Genomic DNA, 19269 nt, shown 5'->3' with positions numbered 1-19269 from the left:
AGTGGTTAATGCCGGGTAGGTAATAACCCATGGGATGTAAGCGTATTATTACTCCAATCAGTAAGAAAATGTAAAAATGATACGATTTGGAACATATGTACATTCATACAATAAAGGATTCGAAGGATGTAAAAATTATTTGAATAAAATGTAATGCAACTATTTTGAATTTCAAAGGTCGATAGATGAAAACATAAACCAAAAAACATTAAAAACATTTAATAAATTCTAATAGTCAATATTTGGTTTATTGAAAACGAGGCTGTAACCTTTTATTATATTTGACCAATTTCTTAAGACAAATACATATGTATGTATGTAAGATTTAGCTGCACATTTGCTTGGTACAACTTGATAAATATTCAGCTTATATACACATTGTTTAGAATTCAGAATTACTTCGTAATAACCAAATCAAATGACAATTTGTTTACAATTTGTTGTTACAGTAGCGATTGAATAACCATATAATACATGGGCATTGCTATAGAACTCAATCTCTGGTTGTTATATAATTCGAGTTTTTATTTATGGCCCCATTTTCTTGTCACCACTCCTCCTCCACTGAAGTAGAGTACTCTTGGTGCCCAGGGCTTGGACAATCCAACGCCAACGCAGTGGAAGTTGTCTATTCAAAAAGGTGGCCACATAATGTGCGAGCATGCTCGTCCGGCGGATTTCTTCCCCTTGGTTAGGTAAATGGGAGCAAGTACCCAGTGTGTATGTACATGGGGAATGTATCGTATGTACAAGGGGGCATCTCGTACGCAGCAATCTCTGAAGGTTTTTGCTCTTTTCCGACTGCAGCTGGCAGATACACCATATCAATACAAACATACTATATAATATAATATATGGCCATACAGAATTGTATCCCGCAGCTGAGTTCGGGGCCCCAGTAAATTTTTAGCAAAGTCTCCACTGTCTGGCCCCCGTCTGGATGTTGTTGGTGTTGTTGTTGTTTTTTGCATTTTGGAGCTTTTCAACCGGTTGCCATCGCTTGCACTTGGCTATGTAACCACATACGAATCCAGCAATATCATCATCATCTGTGTGGCAGGGTATGTATGTATGTATGTAGATACAAATGTATATGGAGATACCATATGTATGGGTTGCCCCAGACGCTGTCACTGCGCATGTTTACGCGACGCCGGCTTGCCAATCCTCCAGCTCTGGCAACAGCGGATTTGTAGCTTCCAGGCGGCCCTGCCAGCCAGCCAGCCAGCCAGCTGTTGTTGTAGTTGTTTATCGCCGGCGACTCGAATCCGCATCGGCAACCGGCACGAGACTCAGACTCTCAGCTGTTCGCTCAATGCCGGCAGTGGGAATTCAGCTGCAACACGACCACTTTACATATACCCCGTCTATATGGATATTTGTATATATGAGTACATATATGTATATCGCCGGTACAAGGAAGATGGCATCTCTTGGGGGGGATATTCGTGCATATATGCTTCGATTTCAAGCCGGTTTGCCTCTTTTACGTATCTTTTTTATTTGGTTTTGCAACGTTGCAGTTTGGTTTGTCTGGTTTCTTGCCGACTACGAGTACGAGTACTTTCTTTGTTCTCTGGCTATCTGCGGTAGAGGAAAAGTATCTCTTATTTCGGTGTATATAGCAGAAAATGGCATAGTACATGGCTTGACTGACTGTTTTAATGGGTAGCCCTTCCCCTTGGTGAGTTCTCTGGAGGAGTTGCATAGTTTTTCGCCTGGGAGCTGGCATGGAAGCCGACTGGAAGTGACCAGGTTTTCCATTCAGCGCTGCACAGCCGCTTAAAAGCGTCGACATTCAGCCATAAGGGCTCAAACGCAGTCCAGTTGGAGGCCAGAACGGATCGCCGCCGGTTCCCAGACGACACCAATCCCCGCAAGACCTAAAAAATAAAAGATATATCTTAGCCAGATAGGAAGAAAGTGAAAATGTCGCTGATACCGTTCATACTAGATTTGGCCGAGGAGCTGCACGATTTCAATCGCAGCCTGGCAATGGATATAGATGATTCGGCCGGATTCGGGTTGTATCCACTGGAGGCCACCTCACAGTTGCCACAGCTGAGTCGTGGGTTGGGGCGTGGGAATGCAATGATGTGGGTGCCCATCAAGGGTCAGTCGGCGGCATCGCAGCATCGCCATCATCCGTACAATCGTGTGGCCGGAGCCAAGACTGCTTGCTGCAATAAGTCGCTGGTGGAGCTGGAAAAGGAATTGGGCGATAAGGGCACGTCCGGGGCAAGCGGCAGCACCAGTGGCCAACCGGCGGCCAGCAAATCCGCCTACTCCGTGGTGAATAGGAACGGCTTCCAGGTGAGCATGAATGTGAAGCAGTTCGCCGCCAACGAACTGACCGTCAAGACCATCGATAACTGCATCGTGGTCGAGGGTCAGCACGACGAGAAGGAGGATGGCCACGGGGTGATCTCGCGCCACTTCATCCGCAAGTACATCCTGCCCAAGGGCTATGATCCCAACGAGGTGCACTCGACCCTCTCCTCGGACGGCATTCTGACGGTGAAGGCGCCGCCACCACTTCCAGTCGTCAAAGGCAGCCTGGAACGACAGGAGCGCATCGTAGACATCCAGCAGATATCGCAGCAGCAGAAGGATAAGGATGCGCAGCCGCCAAAGCCGTCAGAGGTAGAGCAGCAGGCGGCAGCTAGTGCCACCACTTCCACTTTAAATCCGACTGCACCCACACCCACTCCTTCGCTCTCGCTCACTCTCGCCGAGAGCAACGGCAACGGTCAGGAAGAGACAGAGATGGAAATGCCGGCTGTTTCGCCCCCCATTTCCAATGAGGCTGCTGCTGCCGCTGCTGTTGCAGTGGAAGCCCCTTCCACCGCAGGAACCACTTCCAGTGCCAACAATGGCGTTGCAGAACCAGAATCAGAGTCCATGGAAGTGGCGTTGGCCAAAAACGAAGAGACTGCCAATGTGGATGAACCCACACCCAATCCCGTTATAAGCATCGAAGAGGAGCAAAAGGCAGAGGATGCAAATGCCAACGAAGTGCCCGTTGCCTCGAATAACGGCAATGGAGCAGTCGCAGCAGCCGAGGATGTGGAAATGCCGCTGGCCAAGAAACCGGAAATCTCCACGGAAGACAGCAAAGAGGAGCAGGCGGAGAAGGTTGATAAAGTAGAGAAAGTGGAGGAGAAGGGCGGCGAGGAACTGGCAGCCGTAGATGCGGCCATTCTACTGGCCAAAAACCAAGGCGAAAATGGAGCCACTGCAGCCAAAACCGAGGAACTGGCCAAGTGAAGACTGAACTAAAAGAAAGAACATAAATAGTAATTAAGAACAAATAATAATCTGCACGGGTAGGCGTGCGTTTTATTCCATACGTGTTTCTTGTGTTTTCTTTTCTTGCATTTCACACAAAAAAAAAGAAGCGAGAAAGCTGACGGGAAAAGCACTCAATTACTAATAGTGGGAGATTGCTGGCGTTATATGTATGTATGATTTTCTAAAAAACATATGTGACAACAACTACAAGTATTCCAGTAAAACTTAAAGACAGAAACACGAAATAATGTACTTAATAAAGAGGAAAACCAGAATAAAAAAAACTGACGTTTTGTTTTGTTTGCCGTTAGCCGGCTGTTTCTTTTGCGCTCTTTCTAGAAAATTGCAACAACTCTCTAGAAACTTCGGCTCTCTCACTCATACAGGCGCACTAGCTCTGCTTTTGCGCGTACGACAACAACTACATTTAAAATTTCTCGAAACTCATGGCATTTATTGGGAAAGGTTAGTTAGTTTTATTTTTTGTTTTTAGAGCAGCATTCAATTTAGACTTTTATAAAAGAAATTTCTAATTTGATCCCTCGTTTATCAAACGATACAAAGCTATATTCATAATTTTTTCTCTCTGTGCACGTTCTCTCTCTTCTCTTCTCTCTCTCTACTCTTTCCTTTTTCTGTCACTTTCCGGACTCTTCTAGAAAAGCTCCAGCGGGTATAAAAGCAGCGTCGCTTGACGAACAGAGCACAGATCGAATTCAAAAATCGAGCAGTGAACAACTCAAAGCAACTTTGCGCAAAAGCAAAACTTCAAACGAGAAAAAAAAGGATTAAAAACCTTTGCTTACAAGTCAAACAAGTTCATTCAACTTAACCAAAGAAAAAATATTTCAATCTCGCAAAAGGAACATAACCTAAAGGAAACGTAAAAATGTCGCTATCTACTCTGCTTTCGCTTGTGGATGAACTCCAGGAGCCCCGCAGCCCCATCTACGAGCTTGGACTGGGATTGCATCCGCATTCCCGCTACGTGCTGCCCCTTGGCACTCAGCAGCGCCGTTCCATCAACGGATGCCCTTGCGCATCGCCGATATGCCCATCGTCGCCCGCCGGCCAGGTTTTGGCTTTGCGGCGCGAGATGGCCAACCGCAACGACATTCACTGGCCGGCAACCGCCCATGTGGGCAAGGATGGATTCCAGGTGTGCATGGACGTCGCCCAGTTCAAGCCCAGTGAGCTCAACGTGAAGGTGGTGGACGACTCCATCTTGGTCGAGGGCAAGCATGAGGAACGCCAGGACGACCATGGTCACATCATGCGCCACTTTGTGCGCCGCTACAAGGTTCCCGATGGCTACAAGGCGGAGCAAGTGGTCTCGCAGCTGTCGTCGGATGGCGTGCTCACCGTCAGTATTCCCAAGCCGCAGGCCGTCGAGGACAAGTCCAAGGAGCGCATCATTCAAATTCAGCAAGTGGGACCCGCTCACCTCAACGTTAAGGCAAATGAAAGCGAGGTGAAGGGCAAGGAGAACGGAGCACCCAACGGCAAGGACAAGTAAAGGAGCCATCATCATCCAACATCATCCATCATCATTCCCCTACTTAATTGTTCCTAATTTATTGCATTGTATTTGTAATGAGCTAAAGACTAGAATACTCATATTAATTTAATAAATCCTTTTGTTCACCTGGTGTGGAAAATTAAAATTGTTGTGACTTTTGTATATGAAAGTTGGTTTTTGAAAGAGGCAAATATTTGGAAATATCGATTTGAAGATTTGAATTGGGCGCGACGAGGTGAAGACCCATTCGTAAACACCAGTGTTTCTACCAAATATTTATTGCGCATTTATTATATCAACTACGGGTACAATTTGTATTTTATTTATGTTTGAATCCAATTTAAATGTTCGGCTGCAATTGCTTGGTGTCCGAAAATAGTTCACCTTGAGTTAGGCGCATTCGATGGTTGGGATTTGGGTTTGGTAAAAACACATTCACTGTTTGCCTTCCTGATTTTTGACACATGGTCCACTATTTCCAGGGCAGGGCCAGCTTTCCGGTTTCATGAACGCGGACCAATCTCTCTCCGGGCGTGTAGTACTTGGCTGGCGGCGGTGGTGGAGCCTTGATGGTGAGGATGCCATCGCTGGATATGTCCGAGATTACCTCATTGGCATTGTATCCGCGGGGCAGAAGGTACTTCCTCACAAAGTGCCGCTCCACCAGGCCATTGGAACCCTCGTCGCGACGATTGTGATTTCCCTGGACGATGACATAGTCGTCATTGGTTTTGACCACAATGTCGTGGGGATGAAATTGTCGCACATCGATGTCAATCCGAAATCCCTTCTCATCCACATGGACACGCTCACCGGAATAGTAGTTGTCCCACCTCATTGGATGCGCCCACTCATACGGCGTCGATTGGATCAACTGGTTGCGCACTCGACGCGACACCAGCTCATCCAGAGGTCGGAGTAGGTCACTTCTGCTGGTGTGAGGCGATGGCCACCAGAGACGCGAATCGTCCCACAGATACGGATATAGCTGGAAATCATACGGCGGATGGTAGAGCGGACGGAGTCGATCAAATTCGCGCGACAAATCGCGATATGTGGTAGGCACCAGAGACATTTCTCGCCGGGATTAGGGCAGCGATTCGCTTATGTACGAGTCCGAAAATCTTATAAAATTTGTCGCCGCCGCCGTCAGTTCTTTTATAGATGGCCGACTGGCCTCGCCGGATGCGGATTGCGGATGGCGGATGATGGCGGAGACGATAGATGAGTCATCCGGACGAGGCGCATCGGATGGGATCGAAACGAATCGGATCGGATCGGCCAAGTGCAGCGGTGAAGGCGAGGCCAACGAGGTGCACACGACAATATAAACGGCCAGTTGGACCCGCGTCAAGTGGCTACGTCACTAGAATCATCGAAGGAAGCGGAAAAAGATGCTACATGACCAAGGTGTCAGACGAATGCAAACAAAATGGAAAGTATTTTTGGGGCTTTTAAATTGTATCTCCATCTAAGGCAATCATTAGATCTTCGAATGGATCCATTTTCATGACTTGACAGATACATATAAATTATATATAATAATCTATAATACTATCCATATCAAATGTGTTCCCAGTGAAAGAAATATTTTGATCATATAGTCTTTTCGAATATTTATTTTCTTCTACATAAAAATATTGGGCTTGCGGGCTACCGAATCACAATTGTTTTAAAATTAACTTGTTAATTTAACAAGAACTTAAATTTGATAGGTTTTGGAATATCTAAACATAGGAGTTCACTAGCATTTTATCGGTTTTAGTATAATCTTAACTTATTTCTACTGACTGGCGGCTTTGTCATTTGGCTCCTCGGCGGACTTCTTTGCCGGCTCGCCAGTCTGCTCGATGGTCACCTCACGCTCCTTGAGTGTCTCCTGCACGCCTGGAGGATTGGGCACACTGATGGTCAGGACGCCGTCGCTGCTCAGCGTTGAGGTCACCTTGTCCGCCTCGTATCCTTCCGGCAGGACGAAGCGGCGGAGGAAGTGCCTGGAGCTATAGCCACCTTGTTCGGCCTCCTGCTGCTCTGATTTTCCCTCCACCAGGACAACGCTCTCGTCCAGCACCTTGACCTTTAGCTCGCTGTAGTCCTTGACGTCCAGGGTGAGTTTGTAGCCATCCTTGTTGACGGTGGCCGGCGGAGCGAACTCCTGCTCCTGCCAGCGGGCAATCTGCTGCCAGTTCCTCGGTAGCGCCACACTCCAAACGGGCGGCTCGTGGAAGAAGGCGTGAAAGGGCGAGGAGAGGCGTGGCATCCGTGCCATCTCCTCGGCCATGCGCCAAAACATCGGTAAGGAACGCATTGTAGTTAATAAGGTAACTTGGTTTTTCCAACAAAAGCTTCTTATGCAAATTCGAATAATTTGATGAAATTCCGTCCAATTGTTGTCTTTGAAATACTTCTTGGCTTTTTTTTAAATTTTTCCTCTATGTTTCGAAGATAATCTTGTTGTCTGAAGTTTCAATCCTATGAAATTTCTATTTAGCTGGCGAAATTTTAATTTAGTTGACTTTCTTCGAGTTGTTAGCAGTTGGTTTGGTTTTTTTGAACTGAGAGCGCAGTGTCCAACCGGTGGCTATTTATACTCTTGGCAGAGAGGAAATCCATATAATCTAGAAAATACCGGCACTCTCTCGAATTTTCTTCGCCCTTTGCTGATGCAATTTTCCACTTTGCCTGAAATCGGGCAATGGCATTTAGTTAGGGGTTGTTCACTGTTCTTTAGCGAACTCCGTGGAAGTTTCTGGGGCTCTCTGGGTGTCCAAATATTACTTTATTTACCTTTTATTTTAGCATTTAGCGAAGTTCTCTCTCGCTGTTGCGCCTTGGGGAAGGTCAGTTTCCATACGCAGAGAGACAGATTGAGAGAGCTCCATTAGAGAGTGGGAGAGAGAAAGTTTTGTGGGAGTGCACAGCTTTCTGAGTGCGAGTGTATACGTGTGTGTATTGATAAGCTTGCCATGGGTGTAGTCAAGAACTTGAGATATATGAAAAATACAGCTTAATATTAACAAATAATTAAAGTTTTCTGTTTTTTTTAGCTATTAATAATTAATTAATTAATTAATATTAATCTTCATTTATTCAGAAATATAGCGACGTTTATCGTCAAAGTCCCTCCTTTTGAGCCCATTCATTCCAGGAGCCTTTGTAGATCACCACACTAAAATGAGCATACATATATGTATCCGATATAAACTATTGCAACTATAATACAATTTTAAAACTCACTTGCTGTATCCCTGACTTTTGGCAATTTTCTCTGCTTCCAAGACTCGATTTCCCGACCGGCAGGTGAATATGATTGGCGACTGCTTCTCCGGCTTCGATCTTCCGTACTTGTTTTTAAAAGCAGATCCATCCAGATTTAGAGCCTTGTCCAGTTCATCCACTAAGTAAATAAATAGTAATAAAACACATAGTAATAAAGCAAATACTAGGGAAAGTAGTTTATTACAGGGTATATTGATGCTGGCTGGAATGAAGCCCGTCTGCTGGAGCTCTTCCTTCCGTCGAACGTCGATAAGATACACATCCGGATGGTTGGGCACATCCTTAACCTGTTCGTACGTGGCCATTGTAGTTATGGGGCGGAGCACGAATTTCAACCGGTTCGCCAGCTGAATAACAACTGACTTGCCAGCTGGGCGCAGATGATCCATTTATGAGGTTCAAGATTAAAGATTCGGGTATGTACATATGTATGTGCGTACTTGCTTATCGCATTTTGATTATCGTGGTGTCGTCTTGTTTGTCCAGCTGACACTGGAGATTGCGCCTCTCATCTGTATCCGATTTCACTTTGAATTTGAAATTAAAATCTTATGGTATGATCTCCAATACAGAGCTTGCTATCTGCACTCATTTTATACATACATACATACCTTATGGCGGATCACATATAACAGTTTACAGTCTACGAAAGCTTGGCCCCCAGAAGGTTCCCAGTTGTCTCCCTAGAATCAACGAAACAACGAGTTGCTGCTCCAGAAAAGCTCTGTGGCAATGGGCAAAGCTCTTCCGTCTCTATAAAAGGGCGCAGACAAACCGTTAAACTCCACATTCGAGTCGGAAAAGTCAAGGTGAATTGTGCGCCAAACTGCAGCTGAGATTGTGGATTCCACCACCCGCTGGCAAATCAACCCCTTGGATACTTTTTGAAAGGAAAACAGGTCGTCGGTTCAACGAACCTCCTTCCGCCAGATACACAAAGAAGTTAAGCAAAGAAAAGTAAAATGCCAGATATTCCCTTTGTCTTGAATTTGGACTCCCCGGACTCCATGTACTACGGCCACGATATGTTCCCGAATCGCATGTACAGGCGATTGCATTCGCGGCAGCATCATGATCTTGATTTGCACACCCTGGGTCTGATTGCCCGGATGGGTGCACATGCCCATCACCTGGTGGCCAATAAAAGGAACGGAGAGCTGGCTGCATTGAGCCGCGGTGGAGCCTCAAATAAGCAGGGCAATTTCGAGGTCCATCTGGATGTGGGACTCTTTCAGCCAGGTGAACTGACCGTCAAACTGGTCAACGAGTGCATTGTGGTCGAGGGAAAACACGAGGAGCGCGAGGACGATCATGGACATGTATCCCGGCATTTTGTTCGCCGCTATCCGCTGCCCAAGGAGTTCGATTCGGATGCCATTGTTTCCACTTTGTCGGAGGATGGAGTTCTCAATATCACGGTTCCACCATTAGTTTCCAAGGAGGAGCTCAAGGAGCGCATCATACCCATTAAGCATGTGGGTCCATCGGATCTCTTCCAGAATGGAAACGGTCATAAGGAGGCCGGTCCGGCAGCTTCTGCTTCAGAGCCAGAAGCCAAGTGAAGAGCCCCCTCCTAAAGATTGCAGCCTAAGCAGCCAAGTGATTTCCCAAGACTCTCGTTTATCGTTGCACCAAAAAAAAAGTCAAGAAAATATCGCACAAATCGTATTATATTTATTAATTTATTATTAGCTACATTTTAAACAGTCCAATCAAATTTTAAGACTAATCGAAATCCAGTATTAATAAAGGAATATGAATGTCTCAGTAATCAAAAGACTTTTACTAATATTTAAGAGCTTAATTCATATCAAAAAGCACGAAATCCAATTTTGGGTACAATATTAACTTTCCTTTGTTCGATTAGACAGGTATTAAAAGCTGTGCATATTAAAAATAGGTCCCCGGATGTCAATCCTACTTAAAAAAGCTTTGGTTAGCCTTTTCCCAGGTGCGATTGAGTGAACTTTTGAACTTTGAAATGAAAGCCCGCCATAAGTGTAATTATCGATAGCTTTTAGTCATCTTTCCAAAACTATCTATCGAAGTAACAGTTTTTAACAAGTGGTAAGTCAACGATAAATTTAATAAAAGAAACTAACATTTAATTACACAAAGTATATATATTATTTTTAAAGTTATTTAGCAGATGGAGTACATTATAAACTAATTTATTTTGTTTGGGATTATAATCTGAATAATAAAAACCCGTGACATATTGCATGTTGCCCATCTCCAGCTGGCACTGTAACCTCAAAAAAATGTTTTGTTTACTTTTGCGCCGCTCTGCAGTTCATAATTCCTGCAAATTAATCAGTAAACAGATTGCCAAGCCCGCGTTCTACACACCCCACAATGCTCTGCACACCACAATACGTAAGTGGAGCCTTTAAACCTACAGAATCATCACTATATTATGCCGAAAACCCCCACTGATATTATGAAATTCGGTTGATTTTACAGCGCGGCGGCATGGCGAGTTCGAATGGCAGGATCCCAAGTCCACGGATGAAATGTAAGTCCCTAGAGAGAAGCTAATTGTACACAATATAACCAAGACGTACTCTACAAACACAGAGTGAACATCACATATGTGGACAAGGATGGAAAGCGCACCAAGGTCCAGGGCAAAGTGGGCGACAATGTTCTGTACTTGGCCCATCGCCATGGAATCGAGATGGAAGGCGCCTGTGAGGCTTCGCTGGCCTGCACCACCTGTCACGTGTACGTCCAGCATGATTACCTGCAGAAGTTAAAAGAGGCCGAGGAGCAGGAGGACGACCTGCTGGATATGGCGCCATTTCTGCGCGAGAACTCCCGGCTCGGCTGTCAGATACTCCTCGACAAGAGTATGGAGGGCATGGAACTGGAGCTGCCCAAGGCCACCAGGAACTTCTACGTCGATGGGCACAAGCCCAAGCCACATTAACATTATTGTTATATCCCGCATTATTAATAATATATAACGACTGTTGAATTACCATTTGGTTCTTTCCCAACTTTGTATATTTCTTAAGATGTAAACAATGCTTCGGTTTTGTGTTGTTCCATCGTGAATTAAACTAAAGAAGAATTCGTTAAGTTGAATTCGAATTACATTTTCTAACTGATGATTGGGTTACATTTGGAAGGAGGGAGTTGGAACAGGATTCGCGTAGCAGGGATGAGCGACATAAAAAGAGTGATATGAAACAAACTTGTAAAACTATATTACAATTAAAGCAGAAGTACAAAAATATAAATTTGTATAGCGAAAAACTAAAAGGGCGCGGCAGCCAGAGTTTATGGATCGTGTATCCTGGCATGCCGCTCCTGCAGCTGGAAGTCATCGTCTCTCAGTTGGACGAGGGCGTGGGGCTGCTGGAGGCGGATCGTGACCGCACACTAGCCCTATCCCCCTGCTCGCTGCGTTCCTCGTCTCGATCGCGACTCTTTTCGTCCTTGTCCAGATCGGCGGGCTCCGACGAGGCCTTGGTCGGTTTTTCCGGCCCCGTTGTCGCCAGAATTTCCTCCTTGGGCGATAAGTTCTCACGTTTGATGATCTCCTTTTCTGCCTTGCTAATGGCAGCGGTCTTTTTGTTGCTGCTCTTCTTAAGCACGGCCAGCTCCTTGAGCACACTGGCGATCTTGCGGTTCAAGTTGTCCACCTTCATGTCGTGCAGACGCTCCACTTCCTTCAGCCGGTTGCGCATGTCGTTCTCCTTCTCGAAGTTTTTGCCCTTCAGTTCGGTCAGCTGGGAGAAAAAAATTGGATATTAGAAGTTCCTTTGTGATTTGCATTACTTTTTTAGATTTATAACAAGGATGGAATACAACGACAAACAAAAGAAATCATAGCATCGGCAGACGGGATTTTGAAGTGCATAAAATGGCACATGGTACCTCGAGTTCGACACAGCTTCTTATACTCTTTTCCCACACGTTTAGGGTTGAAATTTCGTTTTTGCCAACTTGATAAAACCCACCTGCTTGTCTTTTTCGAGCAGCTCTTTGTCTTTTTGATTCAGGCGCTTCTCCAGACTGGCGATGCGTTCCTTTAGGTATGTTATAGCAACCACATGATCAGACGAATTGGTGTCCACGGTGATGGCAGCAGGCGCTGCAATGGTCCCATTACCACCATTTCCGCGTGAGATCTTATCAGGTAGATCCAATCCAGCTCCGCTTACGGCATTCACGCCGCTATTATTGGCACCGCTGCCGCTCTTGCCCAGCTCGTTGCGCGATGGCTTCTTGGCCGCAGCGCTGTCTCTGTGCGAGGACGAGGTCTTCTCGTGTGGCCTCTTCTTGGACATCGGTATACGGCCCTCCTGCTGTGCCTTGAGTAGAGCTCGCTTGTAGGCGCAGGCACACAGCCAGCAAAGCAATTTGCCATTGACCTGTCGGCGACAAAAGGTAGATAGATCAAAATTTTATGAGAGGTCACAGCAAAAGGCTTAGGTTAGGTAGCAATAATCCTAGACTTATCACGGTCTCTTATGAACGCAAGTACATAATTCTCGGATACAGTTCATCCCGCTCAAGTTTCTACAATCGTTTGGCTTAATCTTAGGGTTTTTTTTTGTTAACATTAGGGGCTGCTTCCGTTGTGAGCAATCCTCCAGTTCTGTGCGCTGACCTTTTTGTTCTCGTCGCGCCTGTCAAAGGCTGATCGCAGCTTGCATTCATCGCACTGCACCGGCGGTCCGTACTTTGCCTCGTAGCTGGCGCATCTGTATACGAAGGCGATAGGGTATATTTTGGTTGATTGTTTTTGGTTTGGCGGGCAGAAAAGAGAAGAAGAGAAATGTTTTGCGTTCATAAGAGACGGTTGGTTGGTTGGTTGGTTCATTTGCTTGGTGTTCCGAGGGATAGAGATCGGGAAGAGCAGTATGTACGTTGAAGGCACAATTTGGATTTTTGGATCGGTTTGGGTTTCTCTTCACGCGTTACGCAGAGTAAACAAATATCGAAGCTTTTGCATTGTGCATTCAAGTTACGCAGCCGTTTGATTTGGTGGAAAGAACTGCCATAGCATCTATCTATCCGATCAGCTTACAGATTACATGGAATTAACAAAACTCACCGCATGCACTTGGATCCTCCGAAGGCGGCCACAATCTTGCAGCACTCGCAGGCACTGGGTTTGCCGTACTTCCCCAGATAATGTTCGCACTTCTTGCAGGCACTCTGTGATTTGCTGCGGATTGTATATACACATTTATATATATAAATTATATATTTGCGTATATAGTATAGGGCTAGATATAAGCTATAGCTTACTTACGTGGCGGGTTGAAACTCCGAACGGCAGTAAGTACATTTACCAACTGAGGTAGAGCCGCGGCAGCCCTGAAAAATAAAAATCAAGGTTATCCGTCTGTTTGTTTATCATTGGCTTATACAGTTCAAGCGCATTTGGTTTGTTGTTTAAATCATTTTTGGACGCGACGCTTGGCTGCTTCTTCTTGCCGTTAGCATTTATTTTCCCTTTGCCTTTTTGCGCAGCAAATTTTTCTGCCAACGCCGCGTCATTTTTGCTCGCTGACAAAAAATCAAACAAGTACACACACTTTGCGCTGATATTGCAATTTGTTTGGCGTCATCTTGCTACTTTTTTCTCTTTTTTTTTTTTGCATTGTTTGAAGTGTCGGTGGTTTTTTTTCGTTGTTTTTGGATCGCTTTTCACCTTGCATAGTTGCTGGCCGGAGGAGAGCTCCTCGTACAGATGGCGCGAGAAACACTTGGAGCAGGCGAATAAAACTTTTCCACTCATTCTGTTTGGCGTTCGGCGGTTTTGTTGTCGTGACGAGTTTTCTCTGTTTTGTGCTGGATTCTTAAAAAAAACTTGTTGTTTCTGCTGCTTTAAATAAAATGGTTCTTTTTGCTAGCGATGGCAGGGTAAGCGATAGGCACTGCGACAGACACACCATCGATAGCGGCGATGTGATATCGATATCTGCGATGCAATTAAATAAATATGTTCGCTTTTTCAGATATTTTATACAGTTTAATTGAAATTATCGTACTTCAAATGAGAATATGAGAGAATACTAAGGGAACGAACATTTGCAACACATATCGATATATTTTCATATTATTAATACTATTTGTTAAAATGCTTGTTAAAATAGCTTGTTTACTTTTTAAATTTTTAACAATAATATTTTTGCTTAAAACTAAGCTCGGATAAGCAAAATACCTGTAAAATTCTTATTATAAAACTAAAATGTAACCCTGCCGATACTATCGATAGCCGCCAAAGCAACCCTTTGAAAACAGTTCAAAATTTAAGGACAAGCGCGCATAGCAAATTGGATAAAGATGCCCACAAAGCGCAACCGCCGATAGCACCGATTCAAACAACAACGATCACTTCAGGCTGTACGAGAAAATTATATGTGCGAGGATTTCGAAACTGGATCAAGCAAAAAGGACGAAAACCAAACAAGAGCAAAATATTCTAGGCTAATCAAAAGCACAGTGAGGGGCAAGGAGCATTCTATCGAAAATGCCTTCGGAACAGCATACGAATATAAAAGTGGCGGTTCGCGTACGGCCGTATAATGTCCGTGAATTGGAGCAAAAACAGCGGAGTATTATCAAGGTCATGGATCGTTCGGCACTGCTGTTCGATCCCGACGAGGAGGACGATGAGTTCTTCTTTCAGGGCGCCAAGCAACCGTACCGCGACATCACCAAGCGGATGAACAAAAAGTTGACCATGGAATTCGACAGGGTATTCGATATAGACAATTCCAACCAGGATCTGTTCGAGGAGTGCACGGCGCCGCTGGTCGACGCGGTGTTAAATGGGTAAGCTATGCCTTATAGCTAGCTATCTAAAGCCACTTGAATCCTTACACGCTCATACCACCCACAGATACAACTGCTCGGTATTTGTATATGGAGCCACTGGCGCCGGAAAAACATTCACAATGCTGGGCAGCGAGGCTCATCCGGGTCTGACCTATCTTACCATGCAAGATCTCTTCGATAAGATCCAAGCGCAGAGCGACGTGCGCAAGTTCGATGTGGGGGTATCCTATCTAGAGGTGTACAACGAACATGTGATGAATCTGCTAACTAAATCGGGCCCTTTAAAACTTCGCGAGGACAACAATGGCGTGGTGGTCAGTGGTCTTTGTCTCACGCCCATCTACAGTGCCGAGGAGCTGCTAAGAATGCTGATGCTGGGCAACTCTCATCGCACTCAGCACCCCACAGATGCCAATGCAGAGAGTTCCAGGTCACATGCCATCTTCCAGGTGCACATTAGGATCACGGAGCGCAAGACCGACACCAAAAGAACGGTCAAACTATCCATGATCGATCTGGCGGGCAGTGAGAGGGCGGCCAGTACGAAAGGCATTGGAGTGCGATTCAAGGAAGGCGCCAGCATCAACAAAAGTCTCTTAGCTTTGGGAAATTGCATAAACAAGCTAGCCGACGGCTTAAAGCACATCCCGTACCGCGACTCGAACCTGACACGCATCCTGAAGGACTCGTTGGGCGGAAATTGTCGCACATTGATGGTGGCCAATGTCTCGATGAGCTCACTGACCTATGAAGATACCTACAACACCCTTAAGTACGCTAGCCGAGCTAAGAAGATACGCACGACTCTGAAACAGAATGTCCTCAAGTCCAAGATGCCAACCGAGTTCTATGTGAAGAAGATCGACGAGGTGGTAGCCGAGAACGAGCGACTCAAAGAGCGCAACAAGGCGCTGGAGGCCAAGGCCACTCAGTTGGAGCGCGCCGGCAATAGTGGATTCGATCCGCTGGAGCTTAAGACGTGGTACAGCAAGATAGACGCTGTATATGCGGCCGCCCGGCAGCTTCAGGAGCACGTCCTTGGTATGCGTAGCAAGATCAAGAACATCAACTACCGGCAGACACTGAAAAAAGAACTGGAGGAGTTCAGGAAGCTGATGTGTGTCGACCAGCGAGTGTGCCAGGAGGTGAGTTCGATTTTTCGATTTCAAATGGTACTAAGAGTCCAAATTTGTGCTCATCTAGTGTTTTTCTATTTCTGGAAGTTCATCTCAAGAGTTTTTAAGTTTAAACATTTACATTTATTAAGGCTTTTGGAGCGGAATCAGTCTTGGTCTTAGGCCTAATCGCCCAGCAGCTCCTTCTGCTTGCTGGCCAGCAACTTGTCCGCCTCCGAGATGAAGCGATCCGCGATGGCAGTGACCTGAGCCTGTGCGGCGAAGGCATCATCCTTGCCAAGTTCCGGTTGTTTTTTCAGCTTGCGAATGTGTTCGTTCTGAACGCCTCGTATGGCATCGCGATATTTGACGAACAGAGCTTTGGCATTCTTGGATAGATTTTCCCTGTGCTCCTTGGTGACCTTTGGGATGGGTATGAACAGTGTAGTGCCATCCTGTTGGGGATTAAGGTTCATGCCACTCTTTTCGATGGCTTTGAGGACATCGGGAATCGTTTGCGGGAAGCCAATCATGTTGACTATGATGGTCTTGGGATTCTTGCGAGAGATTTGGGCCAGTTCCTGCAGCTCGTGCTCCTGGCCATCGACTTTGATGCGCAGTGTGTCGATGGCACCGCTGGTGGATCGCAGCGACAGGTGCTTCACAAAATCCTCCTTCATCTGCATCACGGACTTCTGCATCTGGCTATTCAGGCCATCGAAATTGAGGATCTCGCGCAGCTGCTGCTCATTGATTTCCACCTTGCCCGGCTTTCCCTTGCCGCCTTTTTCCTTCTTTTTGTCCTTGCCCTTTGCATAATCGCGCGCCACTTGTAGATATTTCGTGTTTTCTAGATTATTTTGCAGGATTAGAGGTAATTTCGGTGAGGAGCTCGACACTCGCGTCTGGCGCACTCCTAGGGCAGCTAAATGCAGTGCACTTCGCAGCATTTTATTTAAATTTAATCTATTTTGTTTGGATTAAATGCGGAACTGATTTTCAATTGGGCAGCATCAGCTGTTTCTTTCCGATTCGTCGTAACAAACCTCAAACGTAAGGCATGTTAACGTAACGTAACGCTTACGTTGGCGGGTTTATTTGAAAAAAAAAAACTCATTACTTAATTTTAAAATGTATTATTACCATAAATACCCTTTTCTTATAAACTTTTCAGGACTTCCGTCGCTTTGCGAACTACATGAGCACACTGACCAGCCAGATGGAGAAGTACAAGGAGGAGTTGCCCAGCTGGCTGAGTAAAATGGAGATTGCCTACCAGGATCTAGAAAGTCTAAAGCGAGAGGTTAACAAATCAAAGGCCTACCAGATACTCATTGTATACGTTAAGTACAAGGATCTCGAGCTGCAGCTGACCAAGCAGAATATCTTTAACAATCACGTGAACGCAATTAACCAGGAGCTGGTTGAGAACTTGGATCTGATGCGAAAGTCCTTCCGAACAGCCTGCGAAGTGCTCAACCAGACGTACGATCGCCTCGAGGATGGTCAAAAGCTGACGCCGGAAATTGAGGCGGTCTTCGAAAGGTTGCTGCGAAAGATGCGGTTCGCCGATTCCGAGGCCAATACCAAAATGGCCGAGATGAATCCGTTGGCGGTGCCTGTGGCTCTGCGCAGCAGCGCCCAGGAGGAAGAAGAGCCCACATGCAGCCTCACGGCCAGCGCCAAAAAGCGACAAAGGCAAGCGGCTCAGAGCGACGACGATCTGCATTTGAGCATGGAGGACTTTGATAGCCAGGACACCGAATCAGATTCCGAGGAGCTGCACAGGACGTTTAAGAGGCCACGAAATCTAAACGAAACGCAGGTCCTGGGTCCCTGCAGCAGTAGTTCTAGCAGCAGTACTTCTAGCAGCAGTAGCGCAAGGAAGGCACTCACGGCGACGGTGACCAAGCCGCGAACCGTCCAACAGCGACTGGTCAGCGATCTGATATCCGATCAGAATGTGCGCGGTGGCAATGAAAAGATCAAGAAGGGTAAGGTTTTGCTTTCTAAATGTTATGCATTATGTATAAACTATTTCATCGCAGCGAAATTTTTTTGTTAATATGTGGACATGGCTCATAATCATTTATGCATGACGGAAATACTTTATGCTCATTACTTTGGTGTTTAATTGCAGCTCTACTCAAGTCGAATCACTTTACGGCGCAAGGACTTCAGAGAACGTTGGCGGCTGCTTCTCTGGCCAAGGAAAACGTAAAATACAACGCCAACTATGTGCGCAAGAGTCCACGAGCGCTAATGGCCAAAGGTGAGTTCGGCAAACTGTGCCTATTCAATCAGAGATTTTAATGCAATTCTTTACTGACAGCCCTTGCAGGCACCTCGACGCTTGCGAGAAAACCGCTGGGATCGGCCAGTAAGGAGCCGCCTTTGGTCAAATTCAATCGTGCTGCTTCGTTCCGCCTGAAGAAGTAGAAAACATGAACTCATTCAGTTAGTTTCAACTTGTGTTTGCCTTGAAGTAACAACTATTCCGCCAGGACCGAGACAGATTCATGTTCAAATTAACCATAGCTATAACCATATATATAGATAGAACACTAACTCCTCCAAACCCTAAGCTCGTTCGTTTTTTCGTTCTTTTGACCCATTACTTAACCTTGAATTTATTTATGTACTTTTTTTATATTTGTTTTGATAAATTGAAAGAAAGCTTTGCGTTACGCGCTCTAACTAAAAATATACAGCCGTTTCCTTGCCCTCATCCAAATTGTGTCTGTCGTCTCGGTGGTAGAAGCTTTGATCGCACGGCCAGAATTGGGAGTTGGTTTCCGGATGCGAGGCTAACCGACTGGCGCTGCCACTGCGATAAGGAGCCAAGCCCAGGAGTCCCAGCAGCATGTACAGCAGGGCTCCCAAATTCACACCCAAAAGAAGCAATCCCGGTGCAAGCAGAGGATTCAGGATGGACAGTATGGCAGCTGGTGGAGATGGAGCAGCCCAGGCAGCAGTCGGCACTCCATCGTATCCGTACTGCACTCGTCGCCAGGGTTTCTTATCGCCTGCAGCAGGTCTCTTTTGCTGCTCGATGCCTACGTCAGCGGGTAAATCCAGATCCTGTCGCTTGCTCTCGGCCACCGGAGTGTAGCGGGGCACAAATCCCTGCTCCACCGGGATCTTCTCGTCGCCACTGCTTGCGCCGGCTAGACAGGCAATAAAGATAAGCGACAGCCACATATCTACGGGTTTGTTTTTTCCCGACTGGCCGGCTGCAATCTTATATAGCCACTTGTTGCTCGCCCC

At 46.0% G+C, this 19269-nt stretch overlaps 11 protein-coding genes and 1 non-coding gene across 23 annotated transcripts; 5 read left to right on the top strand and 7 right to left on the bottom strand.

Annotated features, from left to right (window-relative positions):
- Positions 1 to 249: 249 nt before the first annotated feature.
- asRNA:CR43481 (antisense RNA:CR43481) lies at positions 250 to 3209 on the bottom strand. 3 transcript variants are annotated; one of them, NR_124837.1, is made up of 3 exons: positions 2287 to 3209; positions 1943 to 2202; positions 250 to 1883 (listed from the first exon to the last, which is right to left on the bottom strand). The 3 variants fall into 3 exon arrangements; NR_124836.1 differs by having other exon boundaries at positions 1943 to 3209; NR_133194.1 differs by lacking the exons at positions 1943 to 2202; positions 2287 to 3209 and having other exon boundaries at positions 250 to 801; positions 865 to 1010.
- Hsp67Ba (Heat shock gene 67Ba) lies at positions 1835 to 3567 on the top strand. Its single transcript, NM_079274.3, has one exon. It carries the CDS (start codon positions 1930 to 1932, stop codon positions 3265 to 3267), a length of 1338 nt encoding a protein of 445 aa, NP_523998.1. The 5' UTR covers positions 1835 to 1929; the 3' UTR covers positions 3268 to 3567.
- A 374-nt stretch (positions 3568 to 3941) lies between these two features.
- On the top strand, positions 3942 to 4951 carry Hsp26 (Heat shock protein 26). Of its 2 annotated transcripts, none has more exons than NM_001300071.1 (1): positions 3942 to 4951. In NM_001300071.1, the coding sequence occupies exon 1, from the start codon at positions 4181 to 4183 to the stop codon at positions 4805 to 4807; it is 627 nt and encodes a 208-aa protein (NP_001287000.1). In that variant the 5' UTR covers positions 3942 to 4180; the 3' UTR covers positions 4808 to 4951. The 2 variants fall into 2 exon arrangements, with proteins under 2 accessions (NP_001287000.1, NP_523997.1); NM_079273.3 differs by having other exon boundaries at positions 3994 to 4951.
- A 124-nt stretch (positions 4952 to 5075) lies between these two features.
- Positions 5076 to 5939, bottom strand: CG4461 (uncharacterized protein). Its single transcript, NM_140047.2, has one exon. The coding sequence runs from the start codon at positions 5883 to 5885 to the stop codon at positions 5283 to 5285; it is 603 nt and encodes a 200-aa protein (NP_648304.1). The 5' UTR covers positions 5886 to 5939; the 3' UTR covers positions 5076 to 5282.
- A 465-nt stretch (positions 5940 to 6404) lies between these two features.
- Hsp22 (Heat shock protein 22) lies at positions 6405 to 8438 on the bottom strand. Of its 2 annotated transcripts, NM_001031944.2 has the most exons (3): positions 8274 to 8438; positions 8048 to 8207; positions 6405 to 7979 (listed from the first exon to the last, which is right to left on the bottom strand). In NM_001031944.2, the coding sequence occupies exon 3, from the start codon at positions 7116 to 7118 to the stop codon at positions 6594 to 6596; it is 525 nt and encodes a 174-aa protein (NP_001027115.1). In that variant the 5' UTR covers positions 7119 to 7979; positions 8048 to 8207; positions 8274 to 8438; the 3' UTR covers positions 6405 to 6593. The 2 variants fall into 2 exon arrangements, with proteins under 2 accessions (NP_001027115.1, NP_001027114.1); NM_001031943.3 differs by lacking the exons at positions 8048 to 8207; positions 8274 to 8438 and having other exon boundaries at positions 6405 to 7372.
- On the bottom strand, positions 6405 to 8647 carry CG4456 (uncharacterized protein). 4 transcript variants are annotated; one of them, NM_001202147.1, is made up of 4 exons: positions 8530 to 8647; positions 8274 to 8459; positions 8048 to 8207; positions 7720 to 7979 (listed from the first exon to the last, which is right to left on the bottom strand). In NM_001202147.1, the coding sequence occupies exons 2-4, from the start codon at positions 8392 to 8394 to the stop codon at positions 7925 to 7927; spliced, it is 336 nt and encodes a 111-aa protein (NP_001189076.1). In that variant the 5' UTR covers positions 8395 to 8459; positions 8530 to 8647; the 3' UTR covers positions 7720 to 7924. The 4 variants fall into 4 exon arrangements, with proteins under 4 accessions (NP_001027116.1, NP_001189076.1, NP_001189077.1 ...); NM_001031945.2 differs by lacking the exon at positions 8530 to 8647 and having other exon boundaries at positions 6405 to 7979; positions 8274 to 8438; NM_001202148.2 differs by having other exon boundaries at positions 7878 to 7979; positions 8274 to 8647.
- A 224-nt stretch (positions 8648 to 8871) lies between these two features.
- Positions 8872 to 9858, top strand: Hsp67Bc (Heat shock gene 67Bc). The gene has a single exon (NM_079270.3). It carries the CDS (start codon positions 9052 to 9054, stop codon positions 9649 to 9651), a length of 600 nt encoding a protein of 199 aa, NP_523994.1. The 5' UTR covers positions 8872 to 9051; the 3' UTR covers positions 9652 to 9858.
- A 272-nt stretch (positions 9859 to 10130) lies between these two features.
- Fdx1 (Ferredoxin 1) lies at positions 10131 to 11174 on the top strand. Of its 2 annotated transcripts, NM_001202146.1 has the most exons (4): positions 10131 to 10156; positions 10329 to 10465; positions 10553 to 10604; positions 10667 to 11174. In NM_001202146.1, exons 2-4 carry the CDS (start codon positions 10351 to 10353, stop codon positions 11016 to 11018), a joined length of 519 nt encoding a protein of 172 aa, NP_001189075.1. In that variant the 5' UTR covers positions 10131 to 10156; positions 10329 to 10350; the 3' UTR covers positions 11019 to 11174. The 2 variants fall into 2 exon arrangements, with proteins under 2 accessions (NP_001189075.1, NP_523993.1); NM_079269.3 differs by lacking the exon at positions 10131 to 10156 and having other exon boundaries at positions 10311 to 10465.
- CG4452 (uncharacterized protein) lies at positions 11069 to 13992 on the bottom strand. 2 transcript variants are annotated; one of them, NM_140046.4, is made up of 6 exons: positions 13758 to 13992; positions 13356 to 13420; positions 13155 to 13268; positions 12708 to 12801; positions 12055 to 12468; positions 11076 to 11823 (listed from the first exon to the last, which is right to left on the bottom strand). In NM_140046.4, exons 1-6 carry the CDS (start codon positions 13842 to 13844, stop codon positions 11425 to 11427), a joined length of 1173 nt encoding a protein of 390 aa, NP_648303.1. In that variant the 5' UTR covers positions 13845 to 13992; the 3' UTR covers positions 11076 to 11424. The 2 variants fall into 2 exon arrangements, with proteins under 2 accessions (NP_001261625.1, NP_648303.1); NM_001274696.1 differs by lacking the exon at positions 12708 to 12801 and having other exon boundaries at positions 11069 to 11823.
- Positions 13993 to 14322: 330 nt separating this feature from the next.
- Positions 14323 to 18733, top strand: Klp67A (Kinesin-like protein at 67A). Of its 3 annotated transcripts, none has more exons than NM_001300070.1 (5): positions 14323 to 14884; positions 14952 to 16032; positions 17177 to 17996; positions 18143 to 18274; positions 18335 to 18733. In NM_001300070.1, exons 1-5 carry the CDS (start codon positions 14580 to 14582, stop codon positions 18439 to 18441), a joined length of 2445 nt encoding a protein of 814 aa, NP_001286999.1. In that variant the 5' UTR covers positions 14323 to 14579; the 3' UTR covers positions 18442 to 18733. The 3 variants fall into 3 exon arrangements, with proteins under 3 accessions (NP_001286999.1, NP_523992.2, NP_001261624.1); NM_079268.3 differs by having other exon boundaries at positions 14418 to 14884; NM_001274695.1 differs by having other exon boundaries at positions 14418 to 14884; positions 18051 to 18274.
- Positions 16129 to 17019, bottom strand: mRRF1 (mitochondrial ribosome recycling factor 1). Its single transcript, NM_140045.3, has one exon. The coding sequence runs from the start codon at positions 16950 to 16952 to the stop codon at positions 16188 to 16190; it is 765 nt and encodes a 254-aa protein (NP_648302.2). The 5' UTR covers positions 16953 to 17019; the 3' UTR covers positions 16129 to 16187.
- CG34456 (uncharacterized protein) lies at positions 18635 to 19261 on the bottom strand. Its single transcript, NM_001104089.2, has one exon. The coding sequence runs from the start codon at positions 19201 to 19203 to the stop codon at positions 18700 to 18702; it is 504 nt and encodes a 167-aa protein (NP_001097559.1). The 5' UTR covers positions 19204 to 19261; the 3' UTR covers positions 18635 to 18699.
- Between the last annotated feature and the right edge of the window lie 8 nt (positions 19262 to 19269).

This window comes from Drosophila melanogaster, chromosome 3L (assembly GCF_000001215.4).
Source record: "Drosophila melanogaster chromosome 3L".
Taxonomy (NCBI): domain Eukaryota; kingdom Metazoa; phylum Arthropoda; class Insecta; order Diptera; family Drosophilidae; genus Drosophila; species Drosophila melanogaster.
This window is presented reverse-complemented; position numbering and strand designations above follow the sequence as displayed.